The 17,427-nt window shown below is 36.8% G+C and overlaps 3 protein-coding genes across 3 annotated transcripts in view; 1 reads left to right on the top strand and 2 right to left on the bottom strand.

Moving 5' to 3' along the window:
- Positions 1-2,092: 2,092 nt before the first annotated feature.
- On the bottom strand, positions 2,093-4,799 carry MS3_00000409 (uncharacterized protein). Its single transcript, XM_051208184.1, has 2 exons — positions 4,499-4,799; positions 2,093-3,079 (listed from the first exon to the last, which is right to left on the bottom strand). The coding sequence occupies exon 2, from the start codon at positions 3,038-3,040 to the stop codon at positions 2,720-2,722; it is 321 nt and encodes a 106-aa protein (XP_051066277.1). The 5' UTR covers positions 3,041-3,079; positions 4,499-4,799; the 3' UTR covers positions 2,093-2,719.
- An 8,470-nt stretch (positions 4,800-13,269) lies between these two features.
- On the bottom strand, positions 13,270-14,550 carry MS3_00000410 (uncharacterized protein). Its single transcript, XM_051208185.1, has 2 exons — positions 14,378-14,550; positions 13,270-14,331 (listed from the first exon to the last, which is right to left on the bottom strand). The coding sequence occupies exons 1-2, from the start codon at positions 14,416-14,418 to the stop codon at positions 13,566-13,568; spliced, it is 807 nt and encodes a 268-aa protein (XP_051066278.1). The 5' UTR covers positions 14,419-14,550; the 3' UTR covers positions 13,270-13,565.
- An 82-nt stretch (positions 14,551-14,632) lies between these two features.
- The window catches only part of MS3_00007471 (uncharacterized protein), a 63,555-nt gene continuing 60,760 nt past the window's right edge, over positions 14,633-17,427 (top strand). The window contains exons 1-2 of the mRNA XM_051215745.1: positions 14,633-15,524; positions 16,721-16,934. Of these exons, the coding sequence (XP_051066279.1) occupies positions 15,128-15,524; positions 16,721-16,934 (611 nt within the window). The 5' untranslated portion in view covers positions 14,633-15,127. The remainder of the gene's footprint in view (positions 15,525-16,720; positions 16,935-17,427) is intronic.

Genomic DNA, 17,427 nt, shown 5'->3' on the forward strand with positions numbered 1-17,427 from the left:
ACTATTAATCATCTTGTAAAAACTTATTTAGCTAAATACATCTTGCAGCACCACATCACTTCGTAATATGACACAGGCCTAACTGATTTTAATAACTTATAACCACTATATCTCAATTAAATCGTATTCCGTTTTATGATAAACTGCATACTTGCAACTAACTTGTATGCCCAATCAGCCAGCAAGTATAAATATAAATAAATAGTCTGCCGCAGATCAGAACATTGAGTACAGAGCATGTCTCTTACGAATACACTCATGTTTAACGATTTGTTCCTAGCTATCTGTCCAAAATTCATATAATTATCACTCGTGTATTTAAATTTTGTTTTGATAAACATTCATGTGTATTAGTAGTATTACTAAATTCTACCACGGTCAAGTAAAAATGAGGTTGAGAAAATCTCCCCGTAACTAAATAAACCGTATCAAACTGACTGGAACACTAGTTGGAATTCTTCTCCACGGTATACTTTTGTTCCTTCAGTTAGCCTACTAATACAGATGCAGTTGGAATTCAACTCATATGGACAACTTACCGGCATAATCGTTATTTGATTTTATAATTTAAACCAAAACTAATACCCATATTAATATTTCTACAACATTCATTACTTTAATACTTCTAAACACAAATACTTACTACCTATACGTTAAGTTATTAACCAACGGCTATTAACACGCATCGTTTTATTATTATTATTATTGTAACCCCATTTTTTATAGCTCAAATAATCTTCACCCAAATTTTCATTTCAAGCATTTTAAGCATGAAGGCAGATATTTTAAAATTATTACATGTATTTCCCGACCAGATGCTGCAGCTTTCTTTTGATTTATCTTTCAGCTTACCAATACCCGGAGGACTCTTATTATCCTTGGTAACCCCGGCGCGCGACGATCCCATCCAATTTGGTATCGAACCAACATCACGTTGATTCTGGTGGGAGAGTAGTGTAGTGGCATTGGACAATAGCCACACAATCCACAAAGCTGTGAACACGAGACTGCTCAGAAAATACATATTCAATATTTAACGCGGAGAAATACCTAACGATGGAGAAGGCGCGAACAATGAATGGAATGGACTGGAGTTGATCGGATGGCATGGCTCGACCATGCAGGCGTGGTTCATCTGAATGTTACTTTATATCTTCTATTCATATTAAATATATTGTTCCTTCTCTAGCCTAACCTTGTTCTACACCATGTATTGGTAATTGATGCGATACAGTGAGTTGGTGTAGTCGGTGATGTGACTTCCACGTAAGATCTTATAGATTAGGCAGTTATATCATGACAAATCTACAATTTTAGGATTAGGTCTATTATTAGAGCAGTACTAATATAATAGTAGACCATAGTTCTACAAACTACTTTCAAGTCATCAGCATAGAGGAAAGGTTTACCATATTGAAAGAGTGGGAACACGTTACTGATGAAAAGGAGAAAGAGTAATGAGTCAATCACACTTTCTAGTATAACCCCACTGGTTACATTCACAGAATTAGAGTAGCAAGACCCAAAGTGAATGACTTGGCTACGTTCTGCAAAAAGATTTGAGCCATGATGAAAGGGGATTGCGTATACCAAGTGAAGAACATTTTAGAAGAAGCGGTTTGTGTAAGACACTGCCGAAGGCCGTATTAAAATGGAGGTACAGAATTATCACAGGCAGACCGACATCTCTTCTGTGGGCAATTTGATCAAATAATTTTAGGGGCGATGTGAAGCCTGAGCGTTTAGTCATAAACCTATTTTGAGATGGGCTAATCAGGCTAGATGTCAACATTGGAAATGCATTAATAGTAGTTTTGGTCCCAGTGTTGTGGCATTGCGAGGAATGCTGGCTGAATTGTTCACAAATACTATCAGGGTCGCCAACAATGTTCCCGCTCATTATAACGAATTTGTTTGTGCAAGTCGAATTCGTTTTCATATGGATTTGAAAAGCTGAAGTGATGATAACTCGACTCTTACTACTTATGGTTTTATTCTCCATGGTCATAAGATACTTGTGTCTAGATGAGTCATTTCTGTCAGTCACGTTGTGTATACTCTGGTGTGCATACATCTCATGATGAGTGTGGTAGCGATATTTCGGTTTTCTCAGCCTTTTCTTACAAGTTTTAAAAGTATTCTGGCTCATATTGACACGATAACTAGGGCAGTGCAGTCAAGGCAATGTGTCAGGTTGTGGCGTAAGTTGGAAAGCGCAGTGTCAATATTATTTGTGGTGAAATAGGATTCTCATGGCAAGCATAGAATAAGAGTTTCAGTGCGCTTCCACGTTTGTTGATCGAATTGTCTGCTCTGGTACATTGTTGCAGCTTTAGAGTTCACTTGCATAGTGTTTAGATAATGAATAATACTAAAAACGACTAGATGATCGCTCATAAAAATCATGACCAATGTGCACTGAGAAAGAGTATATCGATTGTAAATAATAAATCGAGTATATTATTCTCCCTAGTTGGATTTCGTTCTTGTTGGACCCATCCACACACTTGTAGTGTTTCGAATAACATGTTATGTCGACCTGGTACGAAGTAGAACTCCACGTAGTGTCCGGTAGATCACAAGTACTTTTTCCATGAATACTAGTGGGATTGACTGAGGTAAGAATTGTGTTATAGGGGGAGTAGATTGAACAACTTTGCGATCATTTTTAGTGTATTTACCGTTGCCGGCAGAAAAGCTGGAGGAATTGCAAAAACGTCTACTGATTGTCATTGATCATAACATCCGATAGAGGTATAATTAACATCTTGGGAGTTGGACAAAGAAGACTATCAGGTCTATGTGTGCAACCATGTGGCCGTTTATGATTTGAAGTACTTTTTATACCTGAAGTATATGTTCCATTTTCCAGACGTTTATTCCCAAGGTTTGTAGTTTGCCTCAGCTGATTCGTACTTTGGAGAAAGTCGAATGTTGTTGAACATACTGGCGATGGCTTGCGAGGTTTGAATTTATTGTCGTTCAGTGCGCTGTCAGTTATTTTAGGTGTTATGACTATTTTTCCCGTTAGTCTTTGCATAGTTACTGTAACTGGGTGTTGCACTGCAGGAATTTGAACCTGTAGCAGTAAATAAAGTGGAGTAAGATTTCCAGAACATTTAAACGACTATTGCATGTAAGGCACTATTCGATATTTTATATTATCTCGATCTTTTTTTTTACGATTTATAATATCTTTTTAAAAAAATTTTAATATGCTTATATATTTATATTTTTATTTAAAAAAAAACAAATTTTTTTTTAACGCTATTACATGTGCTTGAGTTTATTTTCCATTTTTTTTCGCCGACATTGTGTTTTTACGCACATACGAGTGTATTTCGACATGCACTCATATTTTCTTTTTTCTTTTCCAGGACGGCTGGAAAAGAACGATGAAGTTTACGAGGAGCCGAAATTATCATTGTACTTACTTTACTACGTTGTACCGCGGTCCCATATAGTAAGGGAAGACCACCAGACGCTGCTAAACCTAGCAAGCTATCAGAAGAGTGTTTACCAACGACAAAACTTACTGGGCTTAAACTTCTGGCTGGCCAAGTCTTAGATTCATCACAACCCCACTGGGGGGTGTGTGTGATCTGTAACGGTAAATAAACCACCAAAATAAATAGCTCTGTAAGTTTTTGACATTGGATGCTAACCACATGTTTTAATGGACTCACGTAGCTGAAGGCGCTCGATCATACAGCCGCACCAGATCACGTGTGGGAACGCCGTGCCTAACATCTACTGCAATCGCTAGCCAGATTATATCAGACAATTCCGATATATTGGCAATCGTCAAATACAACTTCTGATCTCCTCGATTCTGTCTTTTAATTCCTCTTGGTGGGTACGAGTTATATTAGGTGTTACTGGTTAAAGCGTTGTCAAACACTGAGTACCTGTGCCATCTTCAAACTGCATTATCTGATTCGTTATCAGCACAACGACGTAGGGTTAGATATAAGTCAACATTTTAGGATGATTTACGCCATCTATATTATGGTGACTTTCTTCTGGGTTCTGAACTTTAAAAGATTACAAAATAAGCTTGTCAGGTCTATCTCCACAAGGGAGAGTTCACCAGTGGTGGTATATTTGTAAAGTCAGAGGTTCTATTAGATTCGGACTTGACCTTTATAATTATGATGCGTTCGGGAGTTTGACACTAATGGTCTGTAACTAGCTTGTAGCAGTAAATAAATCCCCAAAATAAATAGCCCTGTAAGTTTTCGACATTGGATGCTGACCACATGTTTTAATGGACTCACGTAGCTGAAGGCGCTCGGTCATGCATCCGCACCAGATCACGAGTATGTGGTGGTTCCCAAACAAAAGGAGCTTACACAAAATATATTGATACACTAGGTTAACAATGATATATCCAGAAAATTAATAGTAAAGAAACCTAGATGTCTGTCCGTTAGTAAAACCAAAGGTAACAAAATACCGTTAGCAATACAAAAGGTATATTAAACAAACAGACACTAACAGTTACTATAGAGTGAATGTTACTTGTGAACTGCCTCGTGAGAACAACGACCACAAACTGAGTTCACTTGATTGACAGATGTTCCTCTGCAAGTGACTGCACCAATGACGTAATGAGGAAGACGGAGTCCAATAGTATTATACAATAGCAAACCGCGCCAAAAGTCCAACGTTGAGTCGGAAGGCCTATAATGATGTTATAATACTATTATAGTCTTCAATCAAAACGGTGGCCCAATAAAACAGAAGAACAAACGGCGTAGATAGTGTTCTATATTTTAAAGAACGCGGTAGTAGCAGTGTATATCAATCATCGAAACAATTACCATCGTCTTTTTAACAAGTGATACAGCAAAACAACAGATATTGAATAAAAATGTGGTTACAAATAAAGTGTGACAAATTAGAGAAAAAATGTGGTTTTTATTTTTGTTGTTATAAAAATCACTGAATATATGTCACCATAAGTGAGAACGCTGTGCTGAACATCCCCTGCAATCGTTTACCAGATCAAATCAGACGATCCTCGATATATTGATAGCCTATCAAACATGTCTTCCAACCTTCTCGCTTCTGTCTTTTGATTTCACTTGTTGGGTACGCTTCACATTAGAAGGTGTTACTGGTTAAAGTGTTATCAAATTCCGAATACCTGTGGCATCTTCGAGCTCTTTCTGCTTTTTTCCGGCATAGTGTTCTGCTGGAAGTAACCAAATATCTTTAAAAATCTGTTTTTGTCTCATCTTATTGGAGATAGTTAGAAACTCACTGGCGTCTGCAGATTAGTTGAATCCAAACAGGATCGGTGGGTACTTAGTGAAGTGACCTCTGTTTAATCTTGTGACACACATGTTACATGTGTCGTATTGCGGCTTTGGACTCTTCATATTTTTAAGGGAATATATGTCCAGTATATTAAATATTGTTGTACTGCCTAGTTGTTCTGTTCATTCGAACACATATGAAGCAACACACTTTGGGAAATTGTTTTTGTTATTCATCTGATCCGCAATCTCTGCGAGGTCGGTTTGATGTGTTACGTAGGCGGACTGAGAATGCTCATGTCAAGTTGCAACTTCTTTATATCATCTATATAGTGGTGATTATCAGCATCCTTCACGATTATATTCTTCAACATGTCTGGACTGGCGAGAAACGGTATAGACTTGTTGTAGCGGTAAATAAATCCCTAAAATAAAAGGCTCTGTAAGTCTTCGACATTGGATGCTAACCAAATTAGTTTTAATGAACTCGCCTAGCTGAAGGCGTTCGATCATTCATCTGAATCAACATCCCCTTCCATCGCTAGCCAGTCTAGGCCAGTTGAACCTCGATATACTGATAGCCTATCAAATATATATTCGAACGTCCTCACTTCTGTCTTTTGATTTCACTTGGTGGGTCTCGCTGTCTTCTCTGCACTCATTCATACTAGTAGATTTTCATATTGACATCCTTTGTGTTATACGGTCATCAAAGTAGCCATGGATAATCCACGTTAGATTCTGACCGCGAAGTTTGACTTCGACGCTAGCTGGTTCGTCATCATTGCTCTCTGACTCGAGTAGGCCTTCAATCATTCGACCTAGATCATCTACGTTGGTGATCCACAGGATCTTTAACATGGAGAACCTCTACAATCATCAACAAAATGGTACGTTTGTTCATGAACAAGTGTCTATGCAACATGATCAATGTCAGTTGGCCGGATACTATCAGCAACAACCTACTGTGACAGATGACAAATATACTCCCAGCTAAAGAGGGAACCAAGAAGACCCCGGGGCTGGGGATGACGTACACTGAGGAAATCATTGAAATGCATCACGAGGCAAGCGTAACTTGGGATACCGATCGCAGAAGGAAAAGAGGCATACCGAAGAGTACACTGCTCCGGGAGTCGGAGGTAGACACCGAATGGTTGAATAGCTCTTGGCCATCCCGCTCACTGCCTTCTCGTCACGCTGGAGTTCTTTACGAAGTTAAGAGAATGACACACGAACTTCTGGCGCTTTAGATGGTTTATTGTGCAAGGGATATCGAGACAGAAGAGTTGAAATCATTTAGTCAAAACTACTAGCGCTCATGTATTTCATGACCCTGAAGGAACAATTGGCGTGTGAACCTACTGTTGGTCGTTGGCTATCATGAGACTGCAACCACAAACGTTGCTCCATCGCCCTGTGGATTGGACCTTTAGGTCAAAAGCTCAAGGTATAGCCATCTTTGGAAACCGCCTACCCAGTTTGGACACCCGGACAGTACTCCATGTCCCACACAAATAAAATAAAAACTGCGGCTGGAAAAATTACTCTTGCTTCAATTCTTATTCTGAAAAATCATGTTCACAGTCATTTGATAACATTCATTTTTATTTCTTTTACAACACGTCACTTATCTTCTTACTTTTATCCTCAATTTTAGCATTTTATTTCTCAACTTATGCAGCGACTTGCCTATGTGTGAAATATTTTCCTACCTAAACGATCTGAAGTCACTAACTGGTGGAAAATTGAACGCTGACACGAACTACGATTATTGAACCAGTCTTCCTGAAACTACGCATTCGACCTTGCCTCTTTTATCATCCACAAACTATTGCAAGCCGGACAGAAGATAGAGTTCGTTATATTTTGCCATGATGTCCGTGTATTTTGAAGATATTTAGAAAAAGGAACACAATAAATAGCACACTGTTATGCATGCATTTATGTATTGTGAAAATGACAGTACAATTCAGAAGCAGTTTTAAACAAACAGAAAGAAAGAAATCAACTGCACCTGCAAAAAAGCTAATAATAGTTAACTGTATTGGTAGTAGTAGTAGTAGTAGTAGTAGTAGTGGCATTACCGTTTTTTTAAACAAATTTTCTACTTAAAATAGCAGTACTCAAGTTAATATTACAAATGAATCAATGATATACTGGCTTATTAATAGTTAATACAGTGACGTTTGGCAGTTGTTTATTACTTTTTACATTTTGTTCATGCATATAACTGGTATGAGATAGAGGATGTTGTACAAGTGAAGATCCATGAGAGAAGGCAATAATTAGAGCTAATGAAAAACCATAAATGTACTACATTTATAATGATCATTATTGGTGTTGCAAGCTTTAGATATACTTTGCATACAGTAGGCATTAAAGCGAATGCTAAGAACGCCTTAGAAACTGCTATTTCATCTGAAATCAATAACTATAGTAGTATAGTAGTCTGAATTATCCATAAAATTACAAGAGGGACGAAAACTGCTAATAAATAACCATACGTCGGTAAAACATTCAAGAATATATTTGAATGTTTTTCATTGTGAAATGATGAATCAGTGTCGAAACTCTCCAATATGTCAGTGAGATCGCTTTCAAAATCGTTTTTACGATAAATGTACATAACTGCATGCAACAGCAATGGTGTTAGCCACCAATACATATAAATGATGGTTGATGTCAACGTAACATTTTGAAAATCCTAATGCTATTAATACACCTCACCATGTGACTGCAAATAGTTCGCAAAATTCCCCCTATAGCAACAGCTATCACCAACTTAGTTGAAATCCAAAATAGACCACAGAGCTCAGCTCAAGGTTTTAGAGAATATTGAATGAAATTTATATGCGGATTAGGTACGAGTGCAGAGGCAAGACAATGCAGAACCTGACTTGTATCAACATCGAAGTACTATTGGTAGAATTTAAAGGTGAGAGAATCCAGGTTGCATTCCGTTTTTGGACTTTCAGTGTTAGTCTTATGTTCTAAAGTCCCGTGAAGTTCTTGGTCCCCTTGATCCTCAAAACTCCAGAAAATGGTATCCAAACATAATCTCCGTTGGACATCGACATTCCATGTCAACTGATGACAAAAATAATGGATTTCGAAAGTGGAACTGTTTCTGTGTAGCCTGTCGGATGATAACTGCTAGTTCATTATTACTTGTACTGTCAAATGTTAGATGCATTATGATATTGTCAAGATCTATCACTGGTTGTTTGCTACTAATATGGCATTACGACAAAATAATGCCTTTAGAAAGTCTCAACGCTGATATCTATTGTTTATGATGTTCTGGAAACACCTCTAATGGATATAGGTGGTGGTAGTGTAAATCTGTCGCCCAGAGAAAGACCTCTCCACCTTGAGTGGGCAGATTATATTGTTTTACCACGCGATGATACGCAACGCACGCAAATGCACACAATCGGTTGGGAATCATTTTTCGTAGGTACCCTATGTGTTATGGACCTTCCAAGTGTGAAGTACTTTTACAAGACCTTCAGGAATCCATACCTGCACTCACTCTGAGTAGTGGGTAGATAGAAGTAGTCGAGGTCATGTATCTGGTTAGCTGTGTAAGTGCTGGTGGTGCCGTGAGTGATGGGATCAATTCATGTGTAGTGACAGCCAGAGCGGCACATGTCAATCTGGGTCATCTTTGGGGCCTCCGTGATGTTAGTTTGGCTGTAAAAGGTCGGATCTACTACTTGTCTGTGGGGGCAGTTTTGATCTGTGCTTGTGAAACCTGACCTCTCATAGTAGAGGATGTTAGGTGACTCTCTGAGTGTGATTATCGTTGTCTCCAAAGGGTTGCAGACATCCAATGGAAACACTATACAGAGAGAAGTAGTCGAGAAGGTCATGTATCTGGGTAGCTGTGTAAGTGCTGGTGGTGCCGTGAGTGATGAAATCGATTCATGTGTAGTGACAGCCAGAGAGACACATGTCAATCTAGACCGTCTTTAACACCTTCCTAATGTTAGTCTAGCTGTTAAAGGTCGGATCTACTACTTGTCTGTGGAAGCAATTTTGATCTGTACTTATGAAATCATCGTTGTCTCCAAAGGGTTGCCGACATCTAGTGGAACCACCATGCAGAGATTCCGAACAGTGTGTTTCGGCACAAAGACCACAGCTCAGTTATTCTCACTATCTTGAAACACAGACTTCGGTGGGTTGGCCATGTTTCTTAAACCTTATCTTAGAGGCTTCCATGTCGTGCATTATTTGCTGACTCTGGAATCGGTTGAATAAAGAGGAGAGGTAGTCAATGTATGACACCGTTTTGTGATATGAAAGTAAGCTCTACAGGACTGGCTTCTGTTGGTCGTCCACGACTTTGTGGTGGGGGTCCGACGGATGGTGCAACACAGTGGCTAGAAACATTATCACACATGACTCGGAATAGTAGCCAGTGGTAATCCTGCGGTTACTATCTTCCAACGTCTTAGTAAAAGCGAACATAACTAATTTGACTGAAGGAATTCTTACTGGCCATATCTTTCCTGACTGAACTACTTCACTATCATATACCAATTTTCGTCTGTTGTTGTTTTTCTTCGTTATTATGCGCACTTTACTTTCTTTATTTGTTCATTACCACATTGTTATTGTGTGTCGCAAATTGATCTGGCGCCTCCTTGTACCAGTGTCTGTGTTCAAGTAAACAATTGAAAAACTTGACGAACATTGGAAATGGGAGTTTAAGTTAGAGTTGGTTGAAGAACCCCAGTCAGAGGCCTATGATCCGCGGGGTGGGGGTAACAGGCGTAAGTAAATAAGTATTTATTTCTGGACTCTAGCTAACCATTGAGTTCATCTGATCCCTCGTAACTCAGAAAAGACTTTTACTGAATAAACGGTGAACGGAAGCTGAAGAAAATGCCGAAATCTCCGAAAACGTTCAGTCGGAGATAATGTCATTAGAGCAAATGAATTTTGATGTGTGAAAATTGTAAATCAACTATACCTGAAGTGGACTTACATACCGTTGCTCATAATGACTGTTAAAATTCGTACTGGTCGTCTGAATCTCCTCATCGATTTGTTGGACTGGAATTGGTCGGTCTCTTTTGGCATATGTCCATCTCATTACACAAGTCAGTGGCTGTCTTGAATCAGTGGGTAAGTGGATAACACGATGGTTTTTGATGCGAATGATAATGGGCTTGAGTCCTGGAGTGAACACCAGCTAGGGTGCAGGGACATCCGACTGATAAGTCCCACGAAGAACGAAACACGCGTCCTGAATTTCACTGTTAACCGCCATTCACGTTTACGGAAACTGAGTAACTGACTGATGAATTCACAAACTTCTTAACTAGACTCTCCCCAAATGTTTCTTTCTGAATATTAGAATGCTTTAAACAGTCTAGCTGTTTGCCATAACACTAAAATCTCATTTATCAGGGAGGGAGGATGTAAAATATGTGATTTTAGACTTGAAGTGCCCATGTTAAATATATGCTGGAAAAATCTTCTAACCATACTAGATTCATGGAAAGCAATACAATAAAAATATCATTAGATTTTTAAAATCAAATTTGATGGTCTCATTTTATATTTATTTTCTGGTCTCGCTGTATGCGATATTAAGTGTGTAGCATAGTTTTGAAAATGCTTTGGTGATTTCTAGTATAAATTCTTTCAATTTGTTTGTATCCGAATTCTTTTCATTTCTTTAAGACTATACAATAAAGAAAAACTAACTATTATTCAAAAACTAAATAATATGGTTAATTATTTTGTTGCTGTTTGACCTAAAAAACCAATTACCACTGAAATTTTATGTCTCATTTATAATTATGTTGTATCTTTTTAATAGTTTATTATATTATCATTGTTATTGATTGTATGTGTATGTAACTGAAGTGATAATTATCCTTCATATAATTAACCTCCGTGAAAGTATTTATTTACCATATTGTTACATTATTGTAGGTAGTTTTTAACTTACTTCTCTTTAGTTGGCATTAATGTTTCATGAGAAATATTTGTAAAGTAACATATTTCAAAGGAAATATAGGTTGAAGAATGTAGTATTTTTAACAAACATTAAGATATTATCAACTGACATGCCATTTATTTCAAATTAGTTCTTAGTTAGACAAGTGTGTGTAGAAATGGTGCTTTTTATGTTTATCTATTCAGATAACAAGAGATTTCCAAAGTGTGGCAATTAGGATTAAATAAAATTATGTAGACAGTAGACGAAGTGGATGATAATATTTGGTCATTAACAACTGTGATATTCGTTTCAAGTTTACTTTGATTATTTATATATGATAAAGAAAAATTACAGACACGAGACATAGCTTGTTTCTTTTAATCTCATAGAAAAGTTACATTTGATTTACAATAATTAATACTGATGTATGATATTTTATTAAAAAACAAGTTTTCAGTCAGTTTCTCAGATAGTTATTATGTATTTTTGGATAGCTATAAGAAACTATTATGTTTAGAAATTTTCGATTAGAATTAGTTGTGGTACTGAATATGTTTAACGTTGTAGAATTTTCCGAATGTGTCCAGTGTATACTCTTGTAGTTAAGAATGGAACAGTTCTTGAAGACAGGAGAATTCAGTGCGTGCACGTGGATGTATTATTTTACAGTTATGAGTAAAGTGTGTAACCAACTAAGAAACTATTGTCAGTTCATCCAAATAACACGCTAATTCATTCGATAACTTGGAGACCAAATTTTAGTGTTGTGCATAATTAACAATGATTATTTATGTGTCATCTGAACAACTAGCACAGTAGCGTTTAAATGGAAATCCGGATTTTTCTGTGTCTTTTATATTCAACATCGAAGGTTCTTTTAATTTATGAGAGACTCTGTAAATTCTGTAGCTTTCATGTTAACTGAAATAGATTGAATTTTTTAAGACGAAAAACACTGACTAGAACAGCGTTTTTTTGTTTTATCAACCTGTTCGCTCAATGAAGCGCTTGTGTATATTTGTACTGGTGATAATCTATGTATAAATGTTATATTTTGTTGTACTATAATTATATTTTGATGTAGGAATTCCAGTTATAACTCAATTCATCTAAGGAGTTTTAGGTGAGCACGAACAAACTTTTTGTGGCCCGAGATCTGATTCCAGGTTTATCGTAATTAGATATACATACCGCCAATTCTCGCGTATAATCATAGACGGTTGTGTGTATTTGTATTAGTGATATACACCACAAAAAATCAATAAAGGTTCTGTGTGTGTTCGAATGTCATTCCCGCAATAGTTCCTTGTCATGTTATACTCCAACCACACGGCAATTAAGCACAAAAACCACCATCTAAACAATTTCGCTTCTGCTTCTTCTCACTAAAATGTTTGGCATTCGTCTTAAAAGCTACCAATTTACTAATATCTTCATATCTTCAAAGTCTGTGACTAGCGTAGAACTGACTAGATCTTTGAAAGACAGAAAGGTCTGTTATGTTCTATAGACCTACAAATATCACGTGACTAAATCGCCAATATAATACTGACTTATTTGACCCTGGCTCTGTGCCAAACCAGTGAGGTGTTAACCAGTACGAGCAGCCTAGAGTCGGCTCTGATTCTCTATTGATTACTCTTGCCTTTCACTGCTCATTGAGTTCAGGACACAATCTCAGCTTCCACAGTATGAGTCATATATTTCAGACATACATGGTTAATATACAAGCAAGCGAGACGGAATCACATCAGAGAAATAGAGATAAGAAATATACAAGATCAATCCGAAAGTGTCTGTGAGTGTGAGAGACTGTCAGTAATAGGTTGAGAATGACCTCGTAATAAAAAAAACGTATAATGGTAGCCACTTGGTCAAACGAAAGCTTATAATGAAAGCAATATGAATATACATATATGTGATGAGTAGAAGTATTTGTATTGTTATATATACTCAGAAATAACCCAATTTAACCAAGAAGTATTAGATCAGTTGGAACAAACGTATTGTATTTTCAATTCGAAAATAAAATAGTACAAAGGAATAATTAATTCATACAAAAACCACAACCACCACAGCTTATATTTGAATCTAAGTTTCTGTAATCGGTTTTTCGTCTTCTCTTGAAACCTCAGGCCACTTCGAAAAGAATCAATAACTACAAGTGCATACTATATGCAAAGATATGAACCACAATACTGTGCATGAATTTTCAGACGATGGTGGCCATGAAGACCACTTCGAAGGTTGAGTTTTCAACTTATGACATTTTGTACTATTACTTGCTCTACAACACATATCTGCATTTATCTCTGGCAACCAACATATGAACCTTGCCAAGGATTTTATTTTCTCAACACCCAAATGTTCACTATGAAGACAGATTTACGTAGTAAAGAAGGAATAAGTACACGATCATTTAAGTACAAAATACCATCAGGGGTAGTGGATAACTCATCACGATTTGAAAAATAGACACGAAATCTACGTTTCATAATAGAATTCCAACCTTTCCGTATAGCACTAAGTATACATCCAAAGTATCTACGAGTTTCTCTAATGAAATCTGGACGTCTCACTGGTAAAGGTTGCACTAACAAACAGTCCGAAGTATTAATAGGTCTATCTTGTAATGACTGTCGATAAATGTGGTCAACATGTTGAATTTGTTTGGCACTTCTGTGTTGAACCGTATAGTCATATGCACTCAAAGCAATACTCCATCGTTGAATCATAGCAGCTGAGGAAAGTGCTAAGGATTTTTCAGGATGATAAATAAACTTTAAAGCTTCATGATCCGTAACAATAGTGAATTTCTTTCCGAATAAATATTTATGAAGTCTTTTAACAGCCCAAAACACAGCTAATGCTTCTCGGTGAGTCTGTGAATAACTTTGTTCAGTAACAGTAAGTTTGAGTGAAACACAAATAACTGGTCTACCTTCCTGTCCCAAAACTGCACCAATTCTCACAGGTGATGCATCAGTAATAAACACAGAATGTACATTAGGGGAATAAGTTCGAAGAACAGCATCACTTTGAAGAAACTTTAGCAAACTCGGTAAGCACGCCTCTTCTTCCTCACTGTACTTGAATGAATTAGATATCAAACTGTCAAATGAACAATAAAACGGGAATAGTATTGAAGAGTACAAACTAGTGAACGTAGTTGCGCAAGATTTTTTGGAGACGGTGCATTTGTCAGTGGAGTTAGCCGTTTCATATCTGGTCTAAAACCATTATCATCAACTAGGTACCCAAGATATTCAAAACTACATACACAAAATGAACACTTATTTGGATTCACCGTGATATTCCTCTCGATTAAACGACGTAATGAAGTAATAAATTTCTGGTTATAAGTTACCTTATCAGAAACCTGAACAATGAGATCATCTTGATAAACTTCAATACCTTCAAGATCACTAACCCTCATATTCACCACTTCCTGAAATATGGCAGACAGACAGATATTCAGTACAAACGAATTATTAGTTCATAAAAACGCGTTGGTGCATATATGATCTTTCACTGCTGCAATATTCACTATCATCTAACCTTATTTTCAGCAACCTCTTGCATCAAAAGCAGTATTCAGGGCATAAAAACATCGATTGACTTAGTCGTGATAAGTAGAATAATAAAACTATTACTGAGAGTCAACAATTTAACATAATGTTTAGTTCAACATCAATTAAACTAACTCATTAAAGTTTAGAATAATGGATGCAATCCGCATCATGTGAATGGTTGAAATCTACAATTTACACATATTTGTTAGATATTCCAAAAATAAACCAATGAGAAATCAGTGCATGACAAAATGTTAGAAAGTTTCGGTTTGTGAAACAGTATTTAAACGAACCAAATCAAACGACAAAAGTTGTAGACCTCGTAAGACAAAGATATGCTTCCTACCGTCTTATCGACAGTTCCGAAATGCTTGCTATTTTTCATAGCAGTCATACTATCACAGTATAAAATTGAGTGTAAATCGTCATTATTGGATGTAACAGATCCAGAAACTTGGAAGAGGTTGGCAGTTGAGAGACTTAGTAAATTTGAACAATCATTATATTACTCATCACTCAAACGACCAAAAAATATCATCTTATTTATTGGTGATGGTATGAGCTTGAGCACTGTTACTGGAGCGAGATATTTGAAAGCGGAGAAGATGGATGTCTTAGGTGGTGATGTACAGCTAGAATGGGAAAACTGGCCTGTTGCATCACTTGTCCGTACATTCAACTCAGACAGACTGACAACAGATTCAGGTTCTGCGGCAACTGCTTTTATGTCAGGTAAGTTGTGAGGTGAACTAATGTTTTTAATGAGACAGCTTCTACTACATGCCTTATTGTAATTACATTTTCATATTTTATTCACTATATTACCAGATCAATGAGTCCTAGTATTTTAAGTATTGAAGAAAGAATCATTTGTGTGTGCCGGGAGGTTATTTTTAAACATCGCCATGATAGAATAATTCGCTAATAGACAACACTGTACAACCTGTGTAATACTAATCGGAACGTTCCGTCGATTATAGAACAATGTGTATATTTGAAGCAAATGAATTTAGATACACTTGAAATGTTTTGTGATTTACTATTCTGTAGATAGTCTCGTTTATCAAATTGATTCTGTAATTCATCTGTACAATATAAGCGGAATCTGGAGAATAGATAAATGTATAATTAGTTCCACTTACAAGTCAGAATAATTACATTTTATGGGAGATGCTATTCAGATCCATTGGAGAGACTGTAATTAATATATTGGGAATGACCTCAGAATAAAAAAACGTACAATGGTAGTCACTTGGTCAAACGAATGCTTATGAATGCTTATGCAATATGAATATACACATAACATAGTTACTTGATAATTATCCAATAAAAATATACGTGATAATGGACTATAAATAGATCCTAGCAGTTACCATTCATTTATTCTTTGTTCAGGTATAACAAATTCTCCACGTAGGTGTGGTATAGATCGATTTTGATGTTTCTGATCAGTATTTAATTATCCCATATCCATTAATGAAATCCGCATTCCATTGAGTACTTATACTGATCCGAGTTTCCCACAATTTTATAATCTGGAGAAAGTCGATTGCCGTAGAGTTAAAAACTCATCTCCTCTTCTTGGTTTACGTTATCATGAGCTTCGTTGGAGTTCGTATGGGAGGTTAAGCCATATAGAGTCCATTTTAAACAAAGAACATGTTTTGAAGTGCACACACTAAGACTTCAGAAGGTTAAGTGTCAAATACAGTTTTCATAGTTCACTGATATAAGTCGAAGGAATGTTGATTTAACTTGAGTTGGAAGTGTAAGATGCTAGTCTATGAGCAGATCATTATGCCATCAAAGATGAATGGATTTATTATGATGAGATGTATGTGAAATCGCACACATAGCAATTTGGTTTTCTGTTGTTTTAATTGATGAGATATTTCAGCTACATGTTATATTGATTAAAACATTTTCAGGTGTAAAAGGACCTGATGGCACTGTCGGTATCACGGGAACAGTGAAGTGCTGTGAATGTACTGAGTTAACAGAAGTGGAAAGAGCGAAATCTTCTCTCATGTATGCCTCTAATGCAGGATTTTCCACTGGAATAGTAACAACTACGAGGGTTACTCATGCAACACCCGCAGCAGCATATGCCAATATGTTACATCGAGATTGGGAATCAGTAGGGTAAGTGCAAATTATGTTAAACAATGACTTTACGTTTACGTATAGTTTTAATGTGATAAAGTACCTAGATTACGTGTGCATGTTTTTATTGTTATCAGAAGGGGGTTTTTGTAGAGATTGTAGTAATTTAAACAGTTGTGATCATGAGTCACTTGAAGCTAGACCACCATGGAAAACCTGGAAGCACTGGACGGCCGTTTCGTCTTATTGTGGGACTCCTCAGCAGTGCGCATCCACGACCCCGCCACGCATGATTCGAACTCAGGACCTATCAGTCTCGCGCCAGGCGCTTGACCAACTAGACTAATCAACTCCGTTTACAGTTAGTGTTTTGTGTATTGCAAACTAAGAAGCATTACTGTTAGAAAACAATGTTTTACTGTAGCCTATAAATAAAACACGAACTTCGTGAGATTTAAATAGATTTCGATTAAAAAATATGGAATAAAATGTTAAATACACATTTTCTTATCATTACGGCTATTTATTTACT

The sequence above is a fragment of the Schistosoma haematobium genome, chromosome 4, assembly GCF_000699445.3.
Source record: "Schistosoma haematobium chromosome 4, whole genome shotgun sequence".
Classification (NCBI taxonomy): Eukaryota; Metazoa; Platyhelminthes; class Trematoda; order Strigeidida; family Schistosomatidae; genus Schistosoma; species Schistosoma haematobium.